General features: G+C 39.9%; 1 protein-coding gene across 1 annotated transcript; it reads right to left on the reverse strand.

Moving 5' to 3' along the window:
• Nucleotides 1-160: 160 nt before the first annotated feature.
• RO60 (Ro60, Y RNA binding protein) lies at nt 161-15840 on the reverse strand. The gene is made up of 8 exons (XM_066555427.1): nt 15270-15840; nt 14282-14502; nt 13867-14013; nt 12485-12622; nt 12141-12257; nt 11235-11348; nt 10700-10846; nt 161-9826 (listed from the first exon to the last, which is right to left on the reverse strand). The coding sequence occupies exons 1-8, from the start codon at nt 15838-15840 to the stop codon at nt 9674-9676; spliced, it is 1608 nt and encodes a 535-aa protein (XP_066411524.1). The 3' UTR covers nt 161-9673.
• Nucleotides 15841-18504: the final 2664 nt, after the last annotated feature.

Genomic DNA, 18504 nt, shown 5'->3' on the forward strand with positions numbered 1-18504 from the left:
AGTGACAGCTTTCATCTTTCCTCTGCACTCTGAGGGATCAGTCTGCACTGCCATTCAGGAATGGCTTCCAGGGGGGCCAGGCAGCTCGGGCACTCAGCTGCACACTGTGGTACAACTGATCCAACAGCAGCATCAAACATAAGAGCAAGGGAAGCAGGTCTAATATGCATAGAGTTTATTTAGTACTTAAATTCTACAGCCAGAATGCAGTTTACTAGCCATTTTAACTTTCAGTTAAATGTCTAAAAGAAATGACTAAAATTCCATAGTTTCAGTACAATGTACATCCAAAGCCAGACCAGGCAATGCCAAGACTCTTGATTATTTCAAAGTAGTTCATATGCAAGTAGAAAATTATATCCCACTCTTCAGTTAAAGGGACCATTACACAACTAAAGGTGCACATATTAGAATAAAAACATTAGTCAATTTTTTACTCACTTTTTGTCAATTAAGAATCCTGTTATTTCCATTGCTTTCAGCACTGCATGTACCTAAACTACTTTTTCCCTCAAGGAAAAAAAAACATCAATCTTTAATTCCAGCTAACAAGGACAGCAAGAATAACACTTAAACTTGACAGCTTCATTTTTGTGATGCAGGTTTGAACTAAGTTTAAACTGCATCATTTGTAGAAAGTCTTTAGTATACAGTTGCCTGCATTGTGCATCTTTAATATGTAATCAGCTAATTCAACACACTGACCTTGTTTCATTTTAATTATTGCAGTTTACTGTGTGGTGCTAGGACACAGTCATCAAGGTAAACACACAGATGTGCATCTCTCTCTGAATTTACACTTAATAAAGCAATTTATTTTGCACATACAGTCACATAAGAATACCAAGTATTCTTTTTCTCTGTGTACAACCAGTGATGTTTTTACCAGAAGCTTAACAACAATTTTGTCCCCAAAGCTGATAAACCCATCACGTAAAAATAATAGTATGCAAAGGAATTTTTCCAAGACCTTTTCACTTTGTTCCCTGTTTAGAGGCTTGTTTTTTTTTTAACCAGTAGTCTAAAATAACCCTTTGAGTTCCAAGTTGTGGAAATCCCAGGGCATTGTCACTTAAGGCAAGTTCTCTTGCAGCCATTGAAACAAGCTGTGCCTGCAGATACAAGTGAGTGCCCCATCATTAAACAGGATCTAGCTTAAGGCACCCAAAGGGTTAATTATGTTTCTTTTCAACCATATTAAGGCTCCCCATCCAAACAGTTTTTTTTCATTGTGTACAATTTCACAGAAAGTAGCAGCAAGACAGTGCCTTTGTTACTTGGATGGCACAAAGCCATGTTATGCTTCAGTTAATTAAACGTGACATGGCAGTTAAAATGTGGTTCTAATCTAGGGGGGGAAAAACCCAACCAAAATTAAGAACCTCAAGAATAGTCAATAAAAATTTCCATCTTTTTTTTCCCCTAGCATTGTCTCCAGAACAAAGCTGTTTACCTTAAAATATGCTTGTCTGGGATCTAAATATTGAAATTTATCCACTAGAAGATCTGGATACCTGCTCATCCATCTTAAATCCCAAGCTTCTAAGAAGCAGAAGAAGCTGGAAACAAACACTGAATTATTTAATGAAGCACACAGAGCTGTCAATGTGCCCATGGTGTTGCTTTTTAAATACAGAATTATTTTTAGAGAGTAGAACTGCACTTTTACAGGAAAATGAAAAGACATTTTATTTATAACTAGTTGTGCTTAACTCTTAAGCTGGTAACATTAGGAAAACAGCTACTTATATTCATTTTTTGTTAATGAAGCATTTGTAAAAGTTCTCAGCATACCACATATATATGCAAATATATATATATAAACTTAAATTCAGAATGCAGAAATACCTAAAGAAACCACACTTTGCAGTATCAGAATCATAAATCCAGATATGTAAGCACACATATTTAAAGACACCATACTTCTGCTGAAATTAGCTTATCTTTTATGATTTCCCTCAGGGCAGCATATCCATAAAACACTGTCCTGGTCAGTGTTTTACCTTTTCCCCAGAATTCTTGCTCAGCCATTTGCACACTCCACAGTGTCACAGTAAGATGAAATCTCTACCATTCCAGCAAGAAAGTCATTAGAACAGCTGCTTACAGCAGCCTTTCTGTGCACTGCAAACCACTGCAGACAGCAAAATAAACTTAGACACTGGTGGAATTTCATAGAAACTAAATGAACACAACAAGGACAAATGATTCTTTACTTAGGTTTACTTCTATAGCCTATTCTTTGAAGACTTTCTCTAGTCAATACAGCAAAGAAACTGCCTGTTTATCCAGACTATTAATTTAAATGTTTTCCTAATTCTGCATGATACCATTTAAAAGAAAGAAAAGTTTCAAATCACTGAAGTAATTCTAGAAAAAAGATTCACATTTGAAAAGCCAATTGTAATCGTTACTTTTTTCAAATAAAGCCATTCACAGGCAGATGTTGGATTTTTGTAATAAATAAAGTATACTTTTGTAACTGATTTTTACACTCAGTTTTACCAAAAATCTGACAGATACAACAAATTAGATGTTCTGTAAGAGTTTTATATAATTAAAGAACAGAAAAAATATTCATTATTAGAAACATGAAATACTACGCCATCAGTTCTGGTGCAGGGAGCTGAGCAAGCACACTCAGTGACAGCAAGAAGGCAGAAGAGTAGAGGCAAAAATAAAACAGTAAATGAATAGATGAGAGCTTGTGAAAAAAGATTCAAGTATAGGCCTGAGGTGACAAGATGGAAAAGGAGGAAAAAAACCAACATTAACAGAGAAAAGGGGACAGCAAAAGAAGAAGAAACAAAACAAATGGAACCAAAACAGAAGTTTCTGTAATGGAGCCTGTGAGCTCAGGACAGGGTTAAGCAGTATTTGCAATGCAGACAAATATTTTCCTAGTGTTTTTACAGTCAGAGCCATTATTAAAATACATTTCCCAAACTGCTGGTGTGTTTTTAGCCAAGAATATGTACTTTGTTGAATAGCCTTTTAAAGGCATACTCATTTATGGGCACCAGTTAACTACACCAATGTGAAAAACCAACATAAACCTCCTTAAGACTTATGTTTGACAAACAGATTTAACAGTGGTTTTAAGCAGCAAGGTATTTTAGTGCCAAAGTTATTAGCAGCCCTCACACAGTGGGCATTTAGACTGGCCCTGCTGACCTCACAACTCCACCTACCCTCAGACTTCTCCTTTCTGAAACAGAGAACTGCAATCTAATTCTACAAGCACCTCGAACTCTCCTACTCCTTGCTCCAGGTCTAAAATTCCTGACATGAAATTCTATTTCTTGGCAAAATTATTACTGTCATTATTGAAGTGCTGATGTGTTCACTGCATTATTTTTAAAAACTCAAGAGCCTCCTGCCCTTTCCATGTCATTTATTGTGTCCCTTCCAAGAAGAAACCTGACCCTGGATGTTCATTCCTCACAGGAGCATGTTTCACTTCTGCTGTGCTTCCAACCACAACATGCTTTTCTTCTTTCTTAAAGCAAAATTGAACACATTACAGTGTTCAACAGAATAATCTAATGCTCCAGAATTGTCAAGAGGGTCACAGAGAAATAGCAGTCAAACTGAAACCAGGTAACTGTTAGCTACAGGAAACCTGCATTTGCCTGGTCTACAGCTGCACTCTGCATTTAGACCTTTTTTCATTCAGCATTTTGAGTAAAATTAACTAGCTTTAAACTTGTCCCTGCTCAATGCTTACTGGTAAACTGCAGTGCACAATTAGAGCCCCTTTTCTGCTTTTCCAGTCGGTGATCCTCCAATGCAATGACCACTAGTAATTTGAAAGTCTTCTTTTTAGGTTGTTTATTGCACACTGAACTGAAGCTTAAGCTTATCAATTTTGTCTTAACTCACTTTTTTTATTCTTTTTCAAGCATTACAGTAATTATTGCCACTTTAAATGTCTAGAGTTGTTTTGGAAATTATCAGTTTAATAACTAAAGACTAGAAACGGGCCAAATGCATGCTATGGCAAGTGAGACATACTGTCCCCTAAAATTCAGTGTATGGGCAGATAAAAAAGATCCAGTCTATGGACAAGGAATAGGCAGCATCATTCTTCTATGCCCCTTAAAAGAAGAGAATGGCAAAAGCAGAAAGAAGCTCCCAGAAACAAAGGTCCACAAACTACAAAATTTCAGCTGTCAGCATTTACTTCAGTTTCCCCTCTCTGTGCAAATCCTGAAGGAGGAGCAGATGGCAACGTGGTCTGACCAGAGCTGGCTTTACATGACAGAAACCACTGAGCAGGTTTTCAGTCCAGAGTCACTATAAATGTTTAGGAGCACATTCTGTACCCCAGCAGGGATGACTACCTTTTACCATTGGTCACAGCTATCCAGTGTCAACAGATACAGGGATCTACAATTTCTATCACTCCTACTGAAAAGTTCATCTTTACCTCCACACTCTAGTTCAAGGAACTGCATTCTGAACTGGACTGCTTCCAAAGATGCAACACCACTATAACCATACATTCAATCTGTTAGTAACTAGTCTAATTTTTATTTGCAATAAGTTTACTTGAAAGTTACTTGAAACACCTGTTTTAAGTTTTCATTTTATATTTAGTCCAAAATATTTCCTATTACTTCACAAATACTACTGCAAATAAGAAAAAGTACTTGCAAAAGATACTCATCTATCAGTTATTTTTGACATCTCTAGCTTAGAAGGAAACACCCAATCAGATGTTTGACTATTGTGTCATTTAAAACTCATTACTACCAAACCCAACCCCAAAACATCAGTGCATTTTCTGGAAATAATTATTAATATGTATTGAGCAAATGAGTTTACTCCCCAGACTCATGGTGTTCTGTTTAGATGCTAAGAATGATATGCAATTTTTCATGAGAAATGGCTGATTTTCTTTTTGCAAACCCCAAAGTGCTGTGTCTTAGCTTTTGTAGGAACACTTGGTTTGTTCTAGAACTCACCTGAGGAGCTGGTGGCAGTCCTGTGTCCCCAAGCATTCTGTGAGAGCAGTGAGAATTCAGGAGTGACTTACATTCATGCTGGCTGAAAGGCAACACTACCCAGCAGTTCTGTCAGCCCTGCTTCATGCCAGGAAAGGCTTCCCCCTCTGGATTCATTATGCATTAAGGGAGAGTGTAAGGAAGTAGCAGAATACCTTCAGTAACATGTAACATCCTATTTTAGCACCAAAAGAGATATCCCAGCTACACAATGCAAGCTTTGAATTTATCATCAATAGGAATGAGGCATAATGACAAGTGTTACAAGTACCAAAAGTATAGTAGGAACTTCAATTTTACATTTAAAAGCTTGGGTTTTAGGCAGAAAAATATGGTCTGATGTGTCATTTACCACTATGGGTAAACATTATATTTTTATAAATCATAATTATTTTCAAATTAACATAAAATCTGCTGTTTAAAACAGTCTGTATTAGCTTAAAAGAGGCTGAAATACCTATGTTTTAGAGGAAGTTGTTGAAGCATCACTAAAAAGCCTTTCAGATCTTGTAAGATTGATCTACTAAAGAGATCTTTTAACTTCCCCCCACACACATAGAAAACACAGAATTAAATACATACACACACAAACTGCTATCAGTTTCTGTTCCAAAGTGGTAGAATACTCACTGGCTTTCTCCTTGTCATACTCTTACTATCAGACTAAAAATAAAAAATTAAAAATAAAGAATCCAGTTTCAATCACTTCCTAAACATGATTTTGTGAGCATGAAGGAGGCAACTGTACAGTTCATAAAAGTTTTTAAGAATTGGTCACTATAAACTGGAGGTAGTTTTGAAATATGTTAGCTTGAATTAATTTATGAAATCAGAAGTAACACTAATCTACAAAAAGATCTTAAAAAATGAAATACTCTCCTGTTAGGAAGATTGATTCTGAGTCATTGAATACATTCTTCTGAAAAAAAAAAAAATAGCTTTTTGTTTCTGGTTGCTCCCACTCAGCTTTGCTGAGCAGGCCAAGACACATGCACTTGTTAATCTTGCTCACTGAAGGTGTGCTGATGCTTCTTGAAGTGGTGACAAGGACTGAATGTGACATCCCAGTCATTTCCAAGGTCTTTTTCTACTAAAAACAGTTTTTAGAACTTCCTGTAAAGCATTTTTAATTCTAAACTAGTGCTTCTGAAATGATATTGTGCAGAAACTGTCCCTCAATTTACCTAAAGAGATATTTCCTCCTGAAAACCCAGATGATAATCCAGAGAGAAAAAGATTAGCATGAGCTCTTGCACTTTCAGTTTTAGCAGTATAAAATGTCCCTGGGTAACTTTTACACTGTATCACAGTCACATGGTCTCAATACATACCAGAAAAAACTTCTTTTGTAGATTTTAGCCATAGCCATGGAAACCATTGAACATTACTAACACTTAAAATACAAAGATTTAAAAAAGTCCAAAGAAAATTCTCTCTCAATGAAGCTGCTGGTAAACTGCCATTATTAAAATACTAAGCCCATTTGTTTCCAGCTCCATTCTAGAAGTAATTAATGAATTTATTCTTGCAAATAAGCATTCCACAGCAATGGGGGAAATTAAAAATCTCTCCATATTTATAGTCTACTATAAATGAAATTAAATTATATACTATGTAACCCTGTAACCACTTTTAGCAAACTTCTCACTGTTATTCTAAATTGTGTGCAACAGGAAAAACAAAAAAAGAGATTCCTCATCTGCTTTTCTTGTTTTCCCTTCACAAAAAGTTAATAAAAATCACAAAACCATGAGGGCTGGAAAAGAGCTCTTAAGATGGAGTCCAACCATCAACCCAACACTGCCAGGTCCACCACTGAGCCATGTCCCTCAGCACCACATCCACGTGGTTTTGGGACACTTCCTGGGGTGATGATTCCACCACCTCCCTGGGCAGCCTGCTCCAATTCTTGGCTGCAAACAGGATTTGAGGTTCAGCCTCCCCAGTGCCAAGAGGAAGAATCCCTTCCCTGGTCCTGCTGCCCCTCTTTCTGATCCCAGCCAGGATGCCCTTGGCCTTCCTGCCCACCTGGGCACAGCTGCCTCTTGTTCACCCACTCCTGACCAGGTCCCCAGGTCCTTTTCCACAGGGCAGCTTCCCAGCCACTCTGCCCCAGCCTGGAGCATTACTGAGATTGTTGGGACCCAAAGGCAGGACCCAGCACTTGGGGCCACACTCAATCCATGGCCCCAGCCTGTCAATCCCTCTGCAGAGCCTTCCTGCCCTCCAGCAGATCAACTCAACCTGGTGTCATCTGCAAACTGAGGGTGGCCTTGAACCCCTTGTCCAAATCAGCCACAAAGATACTGAGCAGGACTGGCACTGGTGGCCAGCCAGCAGCAGGATGTGACTCAGGCACCAGCACTCTCTGTGCCCAGCCATCCAGCCAGTTTTTCAGCCAGCAAACAGTGCACCTGTCAAAGCCACAGGCTCCCATCTGTCTTCTCAGACAGCAGAGAAACAGTGTCCAAGGCTTTGCTGAAGGCCAGGCAGACCACATCCTCAGCCTCCACCTCATCCACTAGGGAGGTCACCATTCATAGCAGGAGATAGGTTGGGCAGGCAGAACCTGCCTTCACAAAGCCATGCTGGCTGGGCCGGATCCCTGGCTGTGCTGCACGTGCTGTGGGATCCAATGATCTGTTCCACATCCCTCCCTGGCACTGAGGGCAACAGGCTGTGGCTTCCTGCATCCTCCTGCCAGCCCTTCTGCTCAATGGGTGTCACACTGGCCAACCTCCATCATCCTGAGACCTCCCTGGTTAGCCAGGACTGATGATAAATGGTGGAGAGCAGCTTGGGTGGATTCCATCAGACCCCAGGGACCTTTGAACACTTTAAGTGCCCTAAGGAGTAGGGCACTGTTTCCTCCTGAATTACAGGGACCTCATTTTGTTCCTTGTCTCTGTCTTCCCAAGGACAGCTGGTCTGACTATTAAAGACTGAGGCAAAGAAGGCATCAAGTACCTCAGCCTTTTTCCCATCCTTTGTGGCAATGCTTCCCCTCACGTGCAATAAAGGATGGAGATTCTCTCCTTGGCTCTCCTTTTGTTGCTGAGGTATTTGAAAAAAAACTTTTTGTTATCTATTTCAGCAGTGGCCAAATTAATTTCTAGCTGGGGTTTCACTTCTCTAACCTTCCTGCATAACCTAACAACATCCTTGTAGTCCTCAAGAGCATCCTGCCCCTTCTTCCAAAGGTCTTTTTTCCCTGAGTTCCAGTGACAGCTCCCTGTTCAACCAGGCCAGTCTTCTTCCCCACTGGCTCATCTTCCAGCACATGGGACAGCCTGCTCCTCCATCTTTAAGATCCTTGAACAATGTCCAGCCTTCCTGGACTGCTTTCCCTTCAGGATTGTTTGCAAGGGACTTTCTCAGTCCTAAAAGGCCAAGGTCTGAACTCTGGGGCTCCTGAGCTCCCTCTACACCCTCCTCGATGACTCCAAGGTGGTGCTCAGGGCTCTGGAGGTGACCACCTGTTCCTGGCCTTGCTGGTCTGTGCTGCTGCTGAAGTCCTGGGGGACGGGAAGCTGGACATCCTGCAGTACAACTGTGCTCGTGTGGCTGATGGAGGCAGCACATCCTCAGCAGGTGCTGGGCCTGCTGCTGCAGCAGGGCTACCTGCAGCAGAGGAACTCCAAAGTCCACAAGGAGCTGGACAGCACTGTGGCCTTCTTCACCTCCCCTGCTGAGGAGCTGGATGTGGCCAAGATCATGTCTGGGCTGACTCCAGCACTGGTGGAGAGCAAGAGCAGGGTCCAGCATGCTGACACCAAGTGTTTGCTGTGGTGGTGTCTTCCTTGGGCCCAGGCAAAACCACCCTTCTCCTCAAGGCAGTGGATGCTGTGGAGCTTGAGGGTAACAAGGATGGGGTGATTCATGTGGTGCAGGCCAGGCTAGCCAGGAAGACTTTGGTGAAGCTCAGGGACCAAGGGTTTGTGAAGTACACTGTGGTCCTGCCACCATCCCATCATAACAGGGGGTCCTGTTCACCCCTGGGACAGATCCAGAGTGGCTGGTGCTGGCCCACAGGACTCAGAGCACAGTTCCTGTGGTTATCACACAAGGGATGATGCTCTCTGGAGCTCCAGCTCACACAGAGCCCAGGCTGGTCGGGGAATGAAGTCCAGCTAGAGCTTTGAGTGCATGTATAGGAATAAGCCAACTGCCCCGGGAAAAGGAGGGTGCTGGATACAAGGAAGGTGCCTGAGGAGTGGAGGTGCCTTTCTGAAGGAGCATGGAGCAGGGCTGCAGCTGTGCTGCAGGACTCTGAAGGGCGATGTGACTGCACTGCCAGCCATTACCAATGGTGTCCAAATGCACAGTGTGCTGCTGCATGGCGCCCAGTCCCAGGGTGACAGGGGTGACATGTGGCTGCCACCTCCAATGGCAGCGGGATCACTGGCTACTCACAGTTAGTTTGACACCAGAAATGCCAGCACTGAGTTTCTCTGTTAGATTTGCATGAGACTGAAGTTCTGTTCAACCTTACAAAGACCTTAGTGAGAAGCTCTAGTCAGAGATGCTTGAAGTGCCACCACCTCCTGTAACATTCTGATATGTATACAATATGCCATGAGCTAATAAAGTAGATTTGGCTGGGAGTTCCCAGGGTGAAGTCTGTTGCCAGCAATGGACCCACTGGGAAAAGCAGATGCCTAAAAATGTTAAATCAGATCCAAAGTGAAGTTTCGAAGGACATCCAAAGCTCCTGTGTCGAAGCCGCAGATATCCAACATGCCTCTGTCGTCCGGGTCCGCGATCGTGAAACCGTGGGAGGTCATCCCACAAACCACCAGCTTAGCAGGAATACCCATTTTCTAGAGGAAGGAGAGCAAAAAGTATCAGAAAACACATCTAGAGTCAAACGTGTGCACACATGCAGTAACTTAAATATGCCAGAGGGCCAAATCTCACTTGCATAAGGCACCGTCTGAAGAGGGATGCCAGAATCAGAACTGCAGGATGCCTGTCAGCACTGGAAAGGCAGCTAACCTCAACTAAGGAAACCAAATTAAAGGCTTCTGGTATTCATTTCAGCTGGGTGCAAACTATGTAATGATTGAAGTCCATACACCCATGCCTGACAAACATATTTTTGGTGGTTTAAAAAATAGTTTCTTTAAAGCATAAGGGATTGTTTGTTGAATAAATAAGCAATGTGCTTGGATAAGGTATTCTTGTCTGTTCCATTGTAATATTATGAAGCTGTACAGCTTAGAGCAGTCCCTTTAAAACACAATAGGCTTTCTTCACCAGATACTGTCACCTCATCCTCCTGACACTTGTCTTTAGTACTTCATTGAAACATTTTGACACCTACCACAGACATCAAAGCCGAACTTAGTTCTGAGAGTCAAACATCATTCTGTAACAACTATAAAAACTAATTCCATCAATTATATATGGGATTTAGAAATGCATGCAGTCCCTGAGTAACAAAATTTCATGAACATTGGAGCACACTAAGCAGGGCAGGCTAATTACAAATCCTTTTAGCAATTCTGTGGTTTTAAATACACACAATTAGTGCAATATGTGCACTAATTCTGCCTAACTGCAGGATTAGTAAGATTTTAACAATATATAATTATTTACTGAAGAAAGCCATAACCAATCTCTAAAAGACTTTTAGAGCTAGTACTTATTTTGTACAGTATTTATTAATCATAAACAGTCAGAAGCATATTTACCTCTCTGTACTCTCTAAGGGCCATTGCAGGAGGAGTATTCCCAGCAAAGGTCTCGTTATCAGTAAATACAATGAAGACATCAGCAGCTGTCTGAGTTTTTTGAGCCCATATCATTGGAAGGGAACAATCAGTGGTACCCACTGGAATCTTATTGGGGAAAAAAAATATACAATAAATTAACAAACTATGGAAAAATTACTTTTGATGTAAACTTCATGTTTTACCATGTGTTATTACACAAAGAGGCTTTTTTGTTAAACTTGTTCATTTTATCTCAGTTTGTCCAGGGCTTTTTTTTTTTGTTTGAATTTTTTAAAACATTCTTTTCAAGCTAACTCGTTGTGACATAGCACTGACATTCTAAATTGCAATGTTTAATATCCAGCAAATGTAATAATGACGTTTGCTGGGCTTTCTCTAAATAAAATGCACTGAAAAATTCCAATCTTGTACTAGAGCTACACAGATTAAACAAGGTAGTAGGATTGATTATAAAGAAAAGACAATGTAACTGCTGAGACTTTTTTTTACATACTTCATACATTTTCACTAAAACTTGAGGTAAGGTCATGTCAGCCGTCACTGGACACGGGACCATTTCATGTGAAAAGGCAACAATTTGGGAATCCTTCTCAGTCCGTGCTACAACCTGAGAAAGAGGGAGAAAAGAGTGAAAATAATTCAGTTACATTACTCTGAATTTTTATTTTTTATTTATATTTTTTATTGTCTGAACTGAGTAATACCCTTCCAACACACAGCATGACAAATGCTTTTGTATTTAAGTCATCATGGCTGCTCATAAACAGTAATGGTTCACTCTACACTTTAAATATTCTGTAATATTACTGCAAATAAACACTGCAAAAAGAGCTGAACAACTGCTCTATTTACTGTAACTAAAGATACTTCCCTTTTCTTCCCTCCTCTCTGACATAAAACCTTGACCATTTTTAAGGGCCAACAAAAGTTCAATTCCTCTGCAATAAAAGAACACAACACAAGAAGCTTTAGAATACTAAACTGAGAGGGAAGTGATTGTGAATAAAGGCCACATTGACAACTCAAACAGACGTAAGAATTATCCCAATATTCCCTAATCTAATCTGTATATTTCTATGAATGCTTCTGAAAAATTTAAACGTGTAAGATAAAGTTATCATTTTTTACTTATAGTAAGCCATTTTATTATGGCTAAGATAAGTGAAAAAGCTGCCCTGACCACTTTGATTTACAACAGAAACCAACTTCTTCAAACTGATGTTTCTGAATATGGTTGCTAGGAGCTTTCAGCCATAAGGCACAAGGTCACACCTTCTGTACCCAAAAAATATTATATGTGAGTTTCCTCTTGATTTCTAACCAGCTTTAGAGCACCTTTCTATCAAAAAAGCAATTCAAGCTGAAAACAGTTATAAATAAAAGAAATTGAAAGCCTCACCATACACATTACAGCTGCAACTGTGCTGGCATTGAGCACACTGCCCAAAACCTTTTGTGTCATAGATGCACTAACATCAACTGCAATTACAATGCGCTTTCCTGTTGGTTCCACTGTCTGAAAGAACAAAAGACAAAATTATAATAGGTACACATAATTTAGATATTCATTTCTTCTTCTGCTTTCACTCCTAAAGAGGGCGTTTTTCCTCTTTCTGGGTAACATCAGGATGGTGCTGTTGCCAAAGTTTCAGAATTGTTACCTACCCCAGGAACTGTTCTTGATAAACTTTCAGAAAACACCGAACTCTTAGAAAGCCTAACAAATTGAAGAACTATTATTACCTTGAAAGCTTTGTAAAATGAGGCATCTAAAGCTTCTAAAATGTCTTCATCAGGACGCCACCAAAGCTTCCCTCTGTTTCCATGTCCAGCTTTATAGGTTTCTAATGCAACCAAAATATGGAAGGGATGTATTCTACCCTACAGGTAGAAATCAAAAATAAGCACATGAAAATTTAACCTCCTTAAAAAAAGTAACAACCTAAAAATAAATGAAAATAAGTTCCTACTACAAAAAATCTCAGGTTTAGTATATGGTTATTTTAAATTTGCTAAACCTAAAGAGTTCCTGCAGTCTTGACACAGGTGTTGGATGAACTGATACTTGTGGGTTACTCATAATGGACCCCGCTCCCTCTCAAGAATCCTCTAATTAACACCAAATGGGATGCCATCACCAGAATTCTGGTAAAATTTTGCAGCTCTATGATTGTCCAGTGCTATTTTCCATCACAGGCTTACAGTAAAACAAAGTCCCTGCCCAGCTGAAGAGAAAGGAGCTGAGCAAGGAAAAGAACCAACTTAAAACTAGCTTTATATAAGATAACAGTAACACTGGACAAAAAATTTTTGGAACATAGCATTCATTTTTCTTATGCTATAAAACACTCCAAATATTTTTTTTTTGCTTTCCATATATAAACTTAACTTATATAACCATATCAACATTTTGTTATCTTTATCCAAAAGGGGTGTTTCAGTCTTTAATCACTGCCAGCATCAAAACCCAGTGAATCTGAATGCTTGTGCATTGCCTATCTTCCATCAAGGTATTGCACCATAATCTTGCCTCTCCCTTCTCCAGGAAGGGACCAGAGAAAAGGAATTGCAATAGGATGGAGGAAAAAGGGCTTCTGTTCTTGTGCTAAATTCAGCTCTGGTGCTGAAGAATTTCAGTGTTCTGATTTTAATCTTTCCAGCTCACAAAACTGCTGCTCAAGACACTCATCCTCTCTACCTTTGACCAAATCCCTGAAAATGTCATTCTGTCTTTGGAGAACTCTCTTTCCCCTCTTCCTTTCCTTCCACTTTGATGGACACTAAAGCAATCAGAAAACAATAAAGTCTCCTTGCCCATCTTGTTTTTCCCCTCAGGTGCTATGCTATTTTCGTAACTCAGAAATTATAAGACTCAGAAGAAATTGATGAACCCAACTAGCAAAGCTTGCCACAGCCCTCATTTAAGAAAAGATCCAATATCTGCCAGTACACTTATTTTATCAGAATGTTTCAGAAAGCAGGTAAGTAATCAAATGAGAAATTATAAACAGTTTTAAAATAAAGCTGCAGGCATTAAACAGCAGTTTTTAAATAGAATACACTAACATAACTAAACATTAAAAATTAAAATCCACAAGGGCTGGCACTGATTATGAAGTTCTCACCTTTTTTAGCAGTTTCTCATTTCTCAGTTTTTCACATACTATTGCCACTTCTGAACCTCGTGGTTCAAGCACTGAATTTGCTGCCAGCTTTCCTAAATTTCTCAACAACACAGAAATAGGCATTTCCTTGAGTAATGCCTTCCAAACCTATGATGAAAGAGAAGAGAAACACAGAAAGATGAGAGTCTCAAAGTAAAAGAACTGTTAGCTGTACATTGAATAAGTTTATTTTAAAATAAATGTACAAATTATATTAAGGTCTTAATTGTTTTAAAATTAACTATTTGGGTAAATAACTTGAAAAACAGTGTAAGGGCTATTTTGAAAAGAAATCTAGATTTAAGACTCTGAACAGCATTACTCACTGTAGAGAATTCATGCTTCTATGGAGAATTTGACTAAGGAAGTTACCAACCTCTTTAGATTTCAGATGGTTTGTCAGGAGGTGCTCTCTAACCAGACCATACTCCTCTATCAAATGAATAACTTCCAATTCATCTTTTGTGCGTTTGACTTTCTCCACAGCTTCCAGATACTTCAAGAGTTTTTCAGTCTCAGCAGAAACTGCTTTTTCTTTATAAGCTTCTTGGACATCTTTCCACCCCTTGGTAATATACTTAGTGACTATAGCAATTCCTGATGGAAAAGAAAACCATTTCTCAAGCAGGATTACCATCTGTATACTGGCATTTATCATTCTAGCATGCAAATCAATTAGCAGGTTTCACTCTCAGACCTGCCAAACACCTACTGAAAAGGTCAGCCACACACAATTCAGAGCAGTACTTTTAATTACTGTATTCATCTCCTTGAAGTAAGGAGCTTTATGTATTTGCTGCATTGCCCAGAGATGCTGTGGCTGCCCCATCCCTGGAAGTGTTCAAGGCCAGGCTGGATGGAGCTCTGAGCAGCCTGGGCTGGTGGAAGGTGTCCCTGCCCATGGTAAGAGGGCTGGAACTGGATCATCTTTATGGTCCCTCCCAACCCAAACCATTCTATTATTTTAAGATTTGAACTCAACAGATGTTCCCACATAACAAAAAAGTGTTATTTCATCATTTGTAAGCAAATAGGAACAAAATGAGGGAGTTGTGTTATTTTGTCTTCTCTTGGCATATAGAAGAAAAGAAGGAACAAACCCTGTTTACCTTGAAGGTCTGTTTTTTTATATGATTACCCACATTTTTAAGATGCAATTTACAGGATATCCTCACTAAGAGGATAAACCCTGTTTACCTTGAAGGTCTGTTTTTTTATATGATTACCCACATTTTAAAGATGCAATTTATAGGATATCCTCACTAAGAATTCATCTACAATGGAACTCGGGTTTCCAAAATACTTCCACAGTAAATATAAAAGGTTTAAAACACAGTATTTTCAGGTAAATAAAAATTTATTACCTTCACTGGCAGGTTTTAGGTGGGACAACCTCAGAAGATCTTTATGAGACCAACCACTTCTTTGCTTATATTTTGTAACTGCTAAAGCAAGAGCCATGCCATTCTTTCCATTGTACCAATCTGCAACAGCTTTCCTCAGAGCACGGCCCCACATGCCACATTTCATGCCCTCCTTCAGATCTTTTTTAAACTGGATGAAAGTAAAGAGATGGGTTGGTATGCAACACACCTCGGGGACAGCTTTAAACGCCGCTTGTTTTGTTTTGGCATCAGAGCACTGCGAGCAAACGGCGAGGGCAAAGAGCAGGGGCTCCTGTTTTGCCGCTCTGCCCTCTTGACTAAACGCTTTGATTTCTTCCACAACCTCGCAGCCTCTGCCCTCTTCAATGAGCCTTAGCAAAGCTTCAGCGTTCTCAATGCCCAGCTTGTGCTCCTTGACGTGGTAGGCGCTGCCCTCGGAGCCGAAGCACAGGAAGTGCTGCAGCCGGGTGCTGTCCGTGAGGTCCCAGCCGGCACCGCCCGGCCCCGGCGCCTCGCTCGGGGGCTGCGCTGGGCTCTCCTCTGCCTCCATCCTTCACGCTGCCAGGCTCTGCTGCAACAACAACACCTCCCATTAACAACTGCGGCTCACTACTCTTTTAGTAAAGTAAATACATGGTGTCTAGGAGCTTGTCATCTTAAGATTTTATTCGTGAATTTAAGCATACTCCACGTGTCTGGTAATACGCATCATTTAGGGGAAAAGAAACAAAAAACTCTCTAAGTTATAATAGTGACTAACTTACTTCTTTCAAACCAACTCAGAAACTATTTAACCCCAATAAGTGGCACACAAAAACCATCTGGTCTCAGAGCCCTTCTGGGTCACTGCGACCCTGAAATTGTTAAAAGTCTCTTTTCCCAGCCCAAGCACTTGAAGAAGGAGCTGGAGTTCCTCAGTTCTCCATCTCAAGGTAGTTTATCACGGCTTATCTATAAAAAATTTTCTCCTGCCCTGCCGAGGTCTGTCCTGCAAGACAGTTCCAGGAACACTGTGTAGGAGGATAGACTATAAGTAAATAAAGGTAACAAAGAAGGTAATCTCACCCCTAAAGACTTGCAGCTGGGTTAATTATTAAAGATTAGGAGCAGGCCTGATTTTAACAGGTCACAGCTGTAGCCAATAAGAAGAGTGTTATAAAAGAGTGGATTGGGTGGTTGAGGGGAACTGGAGTCAGTTGGCTGCTGTGAGGACAAGGAAGAGCCAGTGCCTAGAGGAGCTGCCTACAAGAAACATCGAGGAGGTAAGAAACTCTAGCAATATGGAACCTCTGCAATGTAATCATAATAGAACTCTTGCACTATAATCACAACAACACTGCCTGCCTCTGGGGCACTGTTATGTCATTATACTAAAAACTGCATGTATGATATTTACAATAACTTTCCAATACCTATCACCTATGTTAGACACTGAGCTTCTACTCTGAACCAGTGCCACCATCACAGCAGAAGATGGAGGACAAGAAGAAGGAGAATGGCTGGACACACCCAGTTCCCTCCATCTTGCCTCCTGAACCCCCATACCAGAAACCCCAAAAACTTTTCCACCCCATGATAGCTTCACTAATATTCTGCCTAAGTGTTGTGGCTTGCTGATCTTCATATAAGGTTGGTAATTTCCTCCACAGGTCATAATCAAAACCACAGGTGTTTTGAGCTCCGTGCCAGGGGGTCTGAGCCCCATGGTAGGGGACCTGGCTGCCCTGGGTTCCTACAATCTGGTGTTATAGCCTTTTGGCACTAATGTATTGTGAAAAGTGCATAGTATATAGCTCTATGCAAATATTTACCATATGTATTTTGATGTATTGATCAGTATTGATGTATTGATTAGTACAGTAGTGCTGTATTAACTTTTTAATAATATGATAAATGTAGTCTTGTAGTTAAAAGGTAACTTTTGTCGTTAAAATAAGAACTATGTTAGTGGGATTTTTTTAAAGAAAGGAATGAGGCACTTGCACCAGATAGCAGCCCCAAAACACCTAAATATTTCAGAGGAAAAGAATTTATTGCCCTCTTATCAGAAGAAATGAACTTTTTCTCACCTCAAAGGTGCTGTTAGGATTAAGAGGAAGAAGTTGACACAGACCAGATAGAACCCTGTGTTTGAATGGAATTTATGCACCATGTATGAATATGCAACAGGCTGTTGTTTTTAAGGGTTAATCCTCTGTTTGGGCTGTGCTGCCCAGAAAAAGGTACCTGGACATCTGTAATTTTTGTCTTTATTGTCTCATATTGTCCTAATTCAATTTGTCCAAATTATTATTACTCTAATTGTATTGCTATTTTTATAACCATTTTATTACTATTGAACTTTTAAAATTTTAAAAACAAGTGACTGGTGTTTCTTACATACATTACATTACTTTCTTAGGTAGATTTTTATATTGCAGACTAAATGGCTCAAAATTCAGGTCTTGCCCTGCTCTATTTTGCTTAAGAATTGCTAATACCGAGCAAGTGAAGAAAAATGGGGCTAAAATGAACAACTAAGATGTGGAAAAACTGTTTAGTTGGAAGACTTTGTGAGAGTTTATATATGGTAGGTTTCAGTGAGGCTTAGACAACAGCTTTTTAACAACTGAGCAGCTCAAGAACAAATTATCTTTGCTACAGGCTCAAATAGTCTGCTGCTCCAAGTGAGATCCAAGAAAACGGGGACATGATGGATTCTGTACTGCTTTACATTCGAAGGTAAGAAGCAAAAATCAGCACAAAAATTCACAATCATTCAGGTCTTTCTATTTATATACTCCTGAGCTGCAAGAGAGCTGTAATATTTGTAGGGCAACACCACTGCTCTTACTTGGAGAACATCCGGCACAGCAAAAATCAAGCTGGGACATTTAAAATAAAGGAAATGCAGGTGAAATGAGATTAGCAGGGTAAAGGTAAGAAAATTGCTCATCACCACTACTTCCAAAACATTAATAGCACAATAATAAATTTAGTTTATTCATTTCTCACCAAACAAGAAAATTACACTGAATCACTGAATAGCACCAAGAGCTTCTACTGAAAGCCAAAAAGGCAGACCCATTAATCCACTCCATCAAACTGCATATAAATCTTGAAATTCAGAGACTAAAGTCTGAGCTCACACAAATGGCATTTCAAAGATTTTCCGTTTTCAAGAATTGCAGATATCTATTTTTGACTTTTTTTGCTTGTTCAGATAGTCAAGACA

This window comes from Molothrus aeneus, chromosome 9, assembly GCF_037042795.1.
Source record: "Molothrus aeneus isolate 106 chromosome 9, BPBGC_Maene_1.0, whole genome shotgun sequence".
NCBI lineage: Eukaryota > Metazoa > Chordata > Aves > Passeriformes > Icteridae > Molothrus > Molothrus aeneus.